We start from the raw sequence: 11,478 nt of genomic DNA, 5'->3' as shown, positions 1-11,478 counted from the left end.
TTCAGTGGACAAAAGATAAATTATAAGTTGAGTACTAAATATTTGCCTTCTGAAACTATTATTTAGAAAATTATTTAATTTAAAAATATACTATCATTGCTATAGCTAGATAAAATAAGGAAAAGTGACTTTAAATTGAAACCCTTTTGAAAAATAAAACTAATTTATCAGGAAAAAAAATGCTTCTGAAATCTCTTTTGATATCAAGGAAGGAGCACTTTGTTGCAAAGAACAGCTGTGGAATGAGCACCTGTCATTTAGGATGGCTGTGGTTGGGGAAGGGGTAACCTTCACCCGTCTCACAGGATCACACACAGGATGTTAGGGGTTGGAACGGACCTCTGGAGATCATTCAGTGCAACCCCCGGGGCAGAGCCGGACCACACAACCATACGGTCTAGTCCAAGTCACACCAGAAACGCATCCAGGCATCCAGACAGGTCTTGAAAGTCTCCAGAGGGACTCGTCTCCTCTGGTACTCTACCTATAGCTAGCTATTACACAGCCTTTGAGGCTTAATATTTGAAATAATGCCTTTGTAGGACGCCCTGTCAGAAATACACTGCCACAAGCATTTAAACTCTATAACTGCCTCTTAAAATGATGCACAATTCCTCAGCAACTCGTCAGTATCCTTCCTCAAAGTACCCAAACAGCAATTTAAACATGGCTATCCAACAAAAATTCACAAGCCCTCTCAGCCGCCCACACCTGGGCAGCTTTGTCTTTTGCCCCCGCGGCAGAGCTCCCTGCCGTGACGTTGTGCCACGTATCCCCCCCTGCAGCACCTTCACACATGCTGCTCTCGTCAGAGCTGCTGGCCCCCTCCGGGCCCAGCCGCTAGGTCTCCGCCGCCTCAGACGTGTCCTCCCGCCGCTGCAGCCCTCAGGCGCGGCGGCGCCCCGGCTCCTCTCGCGAGAGGCCGCCCTGCTAAAATGCCGCACGGCGTTCGCCGCGCAGAGTCAAGTGCCCAGCGCCCCTCTGGGCTGCTTCCCCGGTGCCTTCCCCCGCGCCGTTCCTTTACCCTGTCGCCACAACTGCCGCCGCGTTGAGGGCCAGCCGCTCAACGGAGCCTTCCCGGAGTCCCCCTGTTCCTGGAGCGGGAGCTGAGGCACCTCCAGCCTCCGGGGATTCCCAGCAGAAACAGCTACCCGAGCGCGCCCGGCAGCCGCCCGGGACAGTGTCAGCTGTAGAGCTGCACAGAGGTGTGATGCGCTTTGATACGCAAACCGGATTAGATCCCACACGGGCACTTACGTGACACTGCCTCCAACCAGCCTCAGCACTGAGCTCTCAGCGCCAAGACCATGGGTGCAGTTGCTGGTAGCAGCCCATCAGGTCCTGTTTGCATTGCCCCACATGGAGAAAAATGACCCACTAACACCAAATACCCTTACCTGAAGAGATGCAAAGTAAAACTACTGGAAGAAAACCCTTGGTATTACTGGTTTCTCCCCTGATAATCAGACAACAGACGTGCATGAAGGAGCAGCTGCTGAAGGAAGATACAGCACTGCTACAGCAAACAAAACTTGCAAGAGACTAGGGCATAATCTTATTAACACCTGAGTACTAGCAGGGTAAATCAATCTCAACTATTTTAGTCTGAAAAGAGTTCAGAAACTAAGACAATCCCAAGCAGAGGCTGGATCCAAATAATTTCTTTCTGCAGTAAGGTAATCACATGTATAAAACATTACATTTTTCTAGCATAGGGAATCCTGGTGGACAGAAGGATGACCATGAGCCAGCAATGCACCCTTGTAGGCAAGAAGGCCAATGGTCTGCTGGGGTGGACTAGAAACGGTGTGGGTAGTAAGTTGAGAGGTTCTCTTCTCCCTCTACTCTGCCCTGGTGAGGCTCCATCTGGAATATCGTGTCCGGTTCTGGCCTCCTCAGTTCAAAAAGGACCTCATGGAACTGCTCAGAAGAGCCCAGCACAGAGCCACAAAAATGATTAAGGGAGTGAAACATCTCCCTCATAAGGAAAGGCTGATGAAGCTGGGGCTCTTTAGCTTGGAGGAAAGAAGACTGAGGAGCGACCTCATTACTGGTTTATAAAGCTGTAAAGGGCAAGTGTCAGGATGATAGAGCCAGGCTTTTCTCAGTGATGTCCAATGACAGGACAAAGGGCAACAGGTGCAAGCCTTAGCAGAGGAGGTTCTACTGAACACAAGGAAAAACCTTTTCACTGTGAGTGTGACAGAACAGGCTGCCCAGGAAACTCCTCTGAAGAGACTGAAAACATGCCTGGCTGTGTTCCTGGACTCTAGGTGATCCTGTTCTTGTAAGGGGGTTGAACTAGATGATCTTTCAAGGTCCCTTTGAACCCCTAACATTCTGTGATTCCTCAGCCACAGTTCCTCCCTGAATAGTCCCACTTTGTAGGCAGGACCACACCACATCACATACTGTTATCAATCCCACCTGTGTGCGAGATACCAAATTCTACCTTTGCTGTCCACATCACTGACCAACAAGGACTCTGCCAGCATAAGAGTTGGGGGCCATGGGTACAAAGAGCTGCAACAGAGGCTGCACAGGTAGCACAACTCCAGCTGAGGGTACCTCACCCTGTTCTTCAGGTATAAGAATACAAGAGGGAATGAGAGTTCCTTGGTGGCATAAAACATTTTACAAGATGGAAAAGGGGAGAAAAGAAGCTTCTTCTCCTTTTTCAAGAGTTCCTGCTTCATTTATTATAACACTAGAATCTAGCAGTAACCCTGAAAGAATCCTGATCACATTACAAGCTTCATTACCAGATAATCTGTGATTGGATAGACCAATAGATTATTGTCTAACTTACTACTACACCAAAGCATTTTTATCATAGTTTGGGCAAAAATGAGTCATTTGTCCCTTATTTATTATTTGTATTACAATGGCACCCAGAGGCCCCCTGAAGAAAAACTCCACAAAGCTGGATACCCTGGAAACACAAACCAGAAAGTGTCCTTACTCTGAGAGCTTACAATCTAAGAAAGCTTTGTAGATGTTCATGTTAACAAGTACTTTGAAAGTGTCTATGCTTTGCAAGGTTCAAAATCATCAGAGTAGATTCAAAACACTCAAGATAAATACCCACTTCAGTGGCCAGCTTCCCAGATGTGCTGCTTCATGTACCAAGTTAAGTCACATGTCATCAATTTTAATTTCCTCCTTAACAGGAGAGATAAAAACAGAGTCACTGAAAGGGTGATCAACAGTGAGACAGCCAAGATTCTCAACAAGCTCTGGTGAATTCAGGTGACAGCACACCTTAGGTGCTAAACTCACAATCCTTCCAGAGAGAGTAGTTTTCGGAAGTTACTAAATCTTTACTTTCAAGTCAACTACAGTGTTACAGATAGGTTTCCAGACCCTGGCACATCAGACAAATATATATATATTAAGCTATGAAAAAAATTGTAAAGGTAATTTTTAAATGTGCCATATAAGCTAGAGGCAGGAGTGTTACCTGCTTGTTTTTTAACGAAAGAATAGGGCATAGCTGGAGGCAAAAGTAATCTCCTTAAAACTCTGTGTATGGACATGTTTTCCTATGCAAGAAGGAAAACAAATGACAGTAGTAGTTAACTGTAGGTGTTTGGCTGAAGCTATGAATCTGTGTGGAATATTTTTATAGACGTTCCTCATTTCCATCATCCCCATGCTGCTGTTGACATTGCTGGTATAATTTGGCCCCCCAGGCTCCCTCCATCCCTTCGGCTGCTGGGAAGCGTCCATTGGACATACTGAGTATAATGGAGGTCAAGGATTTGATGTAGTTTTTGGCCAATGTGAGAGTCTCTATTTTGGAAAGTTTATTCTCAGCTCTCACATGAGGGATCACCTCTCGCAAAGCCTGGAAGGCATTGTTGAGCTTGTGCATCCTCTGCCTCTCCCGCTCGTTGCTCTCCAGCCTCCTCAAATGCCTGTCCTTACTGCTCCAAGAATGCTTGCCTCTGGCTGTAGTGACTTTGCTGCTCTCCTTGTTTCTCCCATTCTTTCTTTCTTTGTGTTGCAAGCATTTCACCAGTTCTTTTTTCTTCATTGGTGACTCCTCAGAAAATGCTTCTTTGTCAGTGTGCCTTTGCTTCTTTCCTTTGGTTTTAGTCTTCATGTTTTGGCAGAGGTACTGGTATTAGCATTAATGTGCTGTAAAAACATGATACCAATATCTTTAACTGTTGCACAGTTCCATGCTGAACAAATGACCTGAAGCAAGTTTGATATGTTTGTTTACTTGCTCACTACGGGAAAAATCATTGTTGGTTCTCAACTCAGTGGTGTTCATTTTAGAAGCTGTTACTGTTACTAGTCAAGATGATCTGTGCAGATGAACAGAGGAGAAAATCCTCTTTTAAAGAACAGATCTTCCAGCTGGAAAGAAGAAGTTTACAGAGAGAGCAGAGGCCAAATTAATGGAACCACTGAAACAAAGATGTGAATCACCTACTGCTGTCCTCACATGCAGGAAGCCAAGTGAAAAAGACACTTCTCTACTTTCTTACAAGTAGGCCTCAAACTGGAAAGATTTATTTCCTCACTATACATAAGAGAAAATGGTCCCCCAACTGATCCATCCTTCCCTTGGGAAAAGTGAGTCACAACTCAGAAATATCAGGAGTATGGTGGTTTGGTTAAGACATAGCCTTTGTTTATGGACATGCTTTTTTCTTCTCCAAGCTCTTGTCACAAGTAATAATCAAACAATACACCATCTTGTTGTACATATACAGGCTTACACGTGGGGTATTGGCAGAACCCTCAGGCTTTTACTTTCCCCTTGAGCAGGAGTTCAGATTGCTTTTTTTGTACAAATAGGTTTCCAGTGTATTTATGAGCAGTCCAGTAGAGGGAAACATGACACACTAACTCATACAGAAGGTCAGAAACTCCTCCCCAGCAATGTTTTCACCCACAGCACTTCTGCATTCTAGATTAGTCCCCAACACACATACAAAGAAAAGCACCTTCCTCTGCCAACAGCAATCAAATAACGGTGGGGTTTAATTGCAGTGTCTGCAGTATTTATTCTCCAAGTTTGCCAAAAAAACCACAGCCATGCTGCTTCTTCACGTTAGCAAGGCAGAAGACAGCACTGAAGTTTTACCCTCAACCCAGATTCTGTGCCAATACTGCATCTGAAGACAGCAGCCTCACAGCACCCGTCTCTAACACCCAACAATCAGTGTTACCAGGACTCTATTTCCAAAATATTTCCTTCCAGTTCAAGTAGTCATAGAAAGGTTCAGTCTCAAAGATGTAAAAAAAAAATTTGAGGCTGATGCTATTATGTAGGAACAGTTAAAGAATTGGTGAGCCAATTAAAAAAAAAATACCTAGCCACAGGTTGTGGCTTGGGTGGTCCCTTAACTGTCCCAGTATAGAAAAGCAGCCTTAGATGGAGCAGCTTGTGTTGTGAGAGCCCAGTAGTGTCAGAGACACATGGGTACCTTAAGCAAGAAAAGAGGACTAAAGCCAAGCACTAGGTTTGGTCTGGATTCTTAGTCTAACTCTTGACAGAAGCAGCATAACTGCAGGACAGAGAAGTGAAGGCAGGCACAAAGGAGACCAGTCAACTTCCCCCCTCCTGTGCAACACACTGATGGTGAAAGCAGAGAAATCAGCAGCTGTCTGAAAGGAGAACAGCCCACAGGAGTTGAAGAGGAGGTTTGTGGAAGCAGCCAGCAGAGACAGCTGGAAGAAAATCCAAGAGCAAGGAAGCTTCAGCAAACTGAGCGAAGTAGTCTTTAAAACTGCAAAGCTAGGGCAAAGCAAATGGGCTGACGTGGGAGAAGAGGGTGCACTGCTGGCTGATGTTTGCTTTCGGAGTGCTACATGCAGCTATAAACCTCATGGAGCCACAGGGAGGCTGCCAAAACACTCAAGGAGATGGCATGGGTGTGCAAGGAGGGAATGGAGATGGGATCACAAGCAACCAGTTGCAGTGGTCAAGAGAAACCAGAGAGAAAACATCCAAATACTGACAAGTTTTCTGCCCTCTGCACTAGTCCATCAGAGATAGTATTACACCTCTGTGACTTACTTACCACTGCCACCAGCTGCAGAGGTGTCTATGGCTGGAGGGGTGACACAGCTGAGACCCGCGGGAAGCCAGGAGCATAAGGAGGTCTGCGGGGGCTCAGCTGGGGCACTGCCTGGCCTCGGGGTGAGCCAAGACCCACTTCACGCCCCGAGCACAGCCGCGGAGGCGGCCCGGCACGCCTCCCGTAGCGGTGGCCCCACTGCCCGCCGCGCCGGCAGGTGCCTGCTCTGCCGCCCGCCGCGACACGTCGCTTTAGCGGGGGGCGGGCCCAGAGCGGCGCGGGCGGGCGCTGCACGGTTCAGCGGCGGCAAGCGAGGTAACTAACGGTCCACAGCGGGAACAGCGGCTCCGGCTGCAGCGAGGCAAAGCACCAGGGCCATGCAAAGGGCTCATGCAGGAGACCAGGACCCTCTGCTACTGCCATTACCCTTGCACCTCGCGTAGGGCACAGCGCCGGGAGACAGTAGCCAGCAGAAGACTTAGGAGGGTCACAAGGCGCTCGGTGCCAGCAAAATGGCAGTGAGGAAGCAGCACACTCAGTGTGAGCACCGAGGTGCTGCCACCAGACTGATGCAACCTACGTGTCACCACGGGAGGGGTCAGACCACTGCTTGCTTCAGCAGGTGGAGGAAGAAAGGTCTGTCTCAGGGTTGGGGCCAAGGGCTGGACACACCATCAGGGCACAGTGTGAAAGGCCCACAAAGCACTTCCAGTGCCTGCAAGCAGGCCAATGATGATAAAGATTACAAGTGCTGAAATTCTTTTATAATAGGTAATATATAAGATGCCAGTTCAGTGCCATGTGATCTTGTACATCTGTTCTCAATAACAACCAGTGTCTTGGCCGAGTTTCAGCCCAGTAGTTATATTTTACCCAATGAAGTTAAGTCATATTGATAACAATTTCTCATTCCTAGGTCTCAGCAGCTGCCAGGACTCAGACCAAGAGGGCCTCCACAACAGCCTCTTTGGGTGCCATGCGTCATCACAACCTTGATGGTTAGCAGGCACTCCCCAGTCCCCTGCCTCAGCGTGCCCAGGCTGAATCTCCATCACAAGTGAAAGAAGCTGCCAACACACCCAAGTGCTGAACTCACCTGACAGTCTTAAAGAAAAATGAAACACCCAACACCCAAAAACCAATCAAGTCACCTTCTAGAAATAAATTCAATGAATACTGAGAAAACACCTCATTCACATGTATTCTGAAGGGTACCTGCAAATTTTGAAATCTTTTCTGCTTAATTATAGTATTAAAAGCAATATTCATTTTTTTATAATTCCATTGTTTGTATTTTCAGTATTGCTTCTCTACTGACTGTGTATGCACGTTACCTGAAGTTCACACAAAGGTAGTATTAGAAGAAATTTAAGGTGACTACACTATTTGTGTAGACTCATCTGCTGGGACTGCATCTTTAAGTTTTTGGTACTTTCTCAACCTCTGGACACTAACATATCTTACAGGAGAACTATACTGTTGACTGATCCACTGCTGGCATCTGTTTAAGAATGAACAAACAGACAAAGAGATTATAAATATATACCTGTCTTTTATTTTTAATATTAAATATTTTTAAATTACAAGCAGTTTCTTGAATCACACTATGCATGATAATCAATATACAGTAGAAATTACAATTTAAAAATGTACACAATTTAAAGACATTTTGACCTGAAATTTCATTAACTATGATATATTGCCGTAAACCTCATACCTGTATTAAATTACAATAGGAAAACCTCATACCTATGATTTTGTTACATAGTTTCTCATTTACAAATAGAATTAAACATTATATATACACACACACATCAGTACCATTTAAATTACACCTACATCTGTGCAAGTTCAAACAATCTCATAAACAAAACTAACTGTAAGTCATATTCAAGTTTCTGAAAAACAGGCTGCTGGTATTACAAATACTTATTTTCAGTAAGTTTATATGATGTTTGACTCTCCTTAGATTTTTTCCAGTCCTGTACCAAAGCCAGTAACATACAAGGATATTTCTGTATGACTTAAAGCTGAAGTAATCTTGTACACTCCGTTCTTATTTAAGGCTATTTCTTATAAGGCTAATATACTTGGATTCCACCTTTCACCAGTTCCAACAAAAATAGCCACATCACCAACACCTGACAATGCTGACATTTTAGCATAGTGCTTAATCAGTTAAAAAAAAAAAAAAAGCCTTCCTACCAACCAGCCTCCTCATGAAAGAGATTGAGTACTAAAAAAAAATTTGCTAAAAATACTGATAAAAAGAATGAGGCTTAAATGGCTTTCATTAGTGCATCAACAAGGATATGAAAAAACATGTAATCCGCTCATTTCCATGAAAATGGCAGTTTCCATAAATGCAGTTAGACACACAAGGTGTGCAGCTTTGGGGGTTTGGGACTGCAGGTGTTCCCAGTAAATCTGGACATGCCTTCTCCCTCTGTTGGCCTCTTACTACAGATCCTCATTTTTAACCAAACTCCCTTCGGTGGGAAAAATAAGATCTTTAAAATAACTTTAGCAGCCAAATTGAGACAATGCCTTCATTATTCAAATTATCAAGATATTCTATTAGAGAAAGAATTAAAATGTAACCAGTCCTCATAATAAATTATTGAAAATAGATATACGTACTTCTGAAACCATGCTTAAGTAGCTAGTGCAAGAAATTATGTATAATTTAATTAATAATTTGGAACAAATCCCCTTATAATGATGTAGCACATTGGAATTACTGATTTGTCCTCACTGTGCCCCTGACGAGCTGCTAGGCAGGTATTTAAATATTGCTAGTAGCTGATCAGATTTTCAATTTTTTTTTTCTTTAATGACCTTTATTATTGCAATCCAGCCTACTAGATTACTGGAATTAAAATTAATTTTTAAGTGAGATGAGTCAGCTTTAAATATTTCTTTCTCTTCATTGTGCACCTAAAAAAGACATTACTTTGCTTAATATCATACACATTCCAGTTAATTTCAGAAAAAATGCTCCTTTGGCAATTCATTAGCAATGAGTTCATTTGAATGGAGTAAACTTTCGCTTCCTATGTAATATTTTCTTAAAACCCAGGTAAAGAGTAATAAATTAAAAAAAAAAAATCTTAAGATTTCCATCAAGCAAAGGAAATTCCTGATGTACAAGATAAATATCTTATTTTCTGTAATTATATGAAACAAAATGCATAACCAAATTGTAACATCCTGGAGTAGAAAGTTTTACTTAACGTTGGACTAAATTTTAAAATGAAATAATTCAAAATTAAGGCTGAACTCCAGGTCTGATGGATTTTTCACCACACAAAGGCAGATAAGTCCATACATTCTTTGCAGACTGTTATGGAGCTTCATTCTTCTTATGATGAAAATAAGACAGATGAGATACTTTAATTCTAATTTATCAAGGAGTTTAATGTTAGAATTACGGATTTTCTAAGAAATAATTTGTGCACAGTCTATTATTTGTGTATTAATATATTGAGACTAGCACACAGCTTCCTTAAACTCTCTACAGTACATACTGTAAGCCTCTATTAAGAACTGCTTGTCTCTGCGCCTCTTAAACCATGTTTTGGGAAAAATCCATGAAAAATTCTGTCCTTACTTCATAGCAAAGAACAGTTCTAACTCTGAACTTGAGTGCCTCAAAGTGATCTCGACAACACAATGTCAGCTTGAAATAACATTGCAACTTAAATCACTCCCTTTTGATTGGTATGGAAACCATTCTGGTTAAGGGCTAAAGAATGCTGAGGAGAAAAAAAGCAGTTAACAGATTCCTGTCATTTAAAATATACTTTAAGAAACAAAATAAATCAAAATGTATACAGAGGTATACAAAACCAAACTTTACATATCTGAAAATAACTAGTCCTCCCATATTTCCATGTGATGAAAATCCTCTGGTGACTAGATCCAAACACAGTGCACTATGTGGAAACCCACTACAATGCAAAGCCAGGTGAACTGTTCCTATCAGTGTTTCCCTGCAGATCCACACCTGCATAAGGCATTCCAAGAGGTCTGGGATTTTTCTTCTCAACTGAACTCATTTTGGAGTAATAATTAAGGATTTTTTTTTTTATTATTTCCAAGCAGTTTAAAGGATTAAACAAGCTTAATGCATGGTCGCATATGAAGGTTAAAAAAATCCACATTGTATTCCCTTCCCTACAGACAATATCAGAGCAAACTTTACTACATCTTTTGGTCAATATGCACTTCAAGACGTACCATGGAGCCTTGCAGACATTTCAAATAAGTCAGGCCTTATCAAGGGTGCAAAATTGGGCATTAACCATTAATCTAATTCTTAATTGTCATAACATCGCTGAGAGGTAGATTTACCACAGGCCTCTGAAAGGCAGCCCCAATCTGCAGTCTGCAGAAGAGTGAGCTTGAAAATTCACAGAATGTAGAACTGAAGGGCCAAGCGTGCCCAAACCCAGTCTTTTGAAATTAGTCTTTTTATAAGATTCATGAATTCCACAGTTTTGTACAGCCAATTTTTCCTCTTTTCTCTCCAAGGCAGAAATTGTAGTAAAAACTGGAAGGCCCTTGATTATGATATAGACAGATGCTATTACAGTTCAAGCAGTCAGCAGGATCATATTCAGGAATTAAGAGACACCATCTCTTTCATCTAAAAACATCAGAGTATATCATATATTCTTTTCCAGTTTCCTATAAAACATGAACACTAACAACCAATCTATAATAATTATCCTTTAGAAATGGTACTGAAGATTTCAGCAAGTCTAACAGAACACTCAGAAGTTATGTTTTACAAGTACCGTGCATAGCAAAGGCTACAAAAAGGACAAATTAAATTGGATAACTGGACCAATTCAACTTGTCTTGTTTTCCTCAAAAGATTTAAGATTTGATTCTGTACATTATCAGGAAATAAAGGAAGAGTAATCCGTAGTGCAATTGTAATAAGCAAAGTAATATGTAGTGATATTTTTGGAATAAATATGGCTCACTACTGATCAACTATCATTCATACAGTTTCAGCAACACAGCCACCTGTTGCACAGGACAGTTATACACAATTCTACAACAGGTGTATGTTCAAATAGATAATGAACTACATGAAAAAATATAAAAAGACTATATTACAATCCCATACATAAACCAGACTGTAGTGTAATTGCTTTACTTGTTTCTTAAGTTATCTGAAAAATACTTCAAGTACTTGAAAACAGCGGCAGAATCATCTTTCAATGAAAAGCAAAATTGCACTGATTTAAAAATACATTACAAAGTTAAATACACATTCAAATTAATGTCCTGATTTAACATTGCTTTCAGTGTTTACTTTAATTTCTTCTTGATTACCTGTGTTAATCCAAGAGGATCCAGAGTTTAGATAAAGAAGCTTCAGACACAAAGTCTGTATGTTTTATGTATGCAGTCCAAGAAAGTTTTAATGAAT

General features: G+C 42.0%; 1 protein-coding gene across 1 annotated transcript; it reads right to left on the bottom strand.

The window, feature by feature from the left end:
* Positions 1 to 3,622: 3,622 nt before the first annotated feature.
* Positions 3,623 to 4,105, bottom strand: BHLHA15 (basic helix-loop-helix family member a15). Its single transcript, XM_054391335.1, has one exon. The coding sequence runs from the start codon at positions 4,103 to 4,105 to the stop codon at positions 3,623 to 3,625; it is 483 nt and encodes a 160-aa protein (XP_054247310.1).
* Between the last annotated feature and the right edge of the window lie 7,373 nt (positions 4,106 to 11,478).

Source organism: Indicator indicator, chromosome 22 (genome assembly GCF_027791375.1).
Source record: "Indicator indicator isolate 239-I01 chromosome 22, UM_Iind_1.1, whole genome shotgun sequence".
Lineage (NCBI taxonomy): Eukaryota > Metazoa > Chordata > Aves > Piciformes > Indicatoridae > Indicator > Indicator indicator.
The sequence above is the reverse complement of the archived record's forward strand: the minus strand, read 5'-3'. Positions and strand labels throughout refer to the sequence as shown.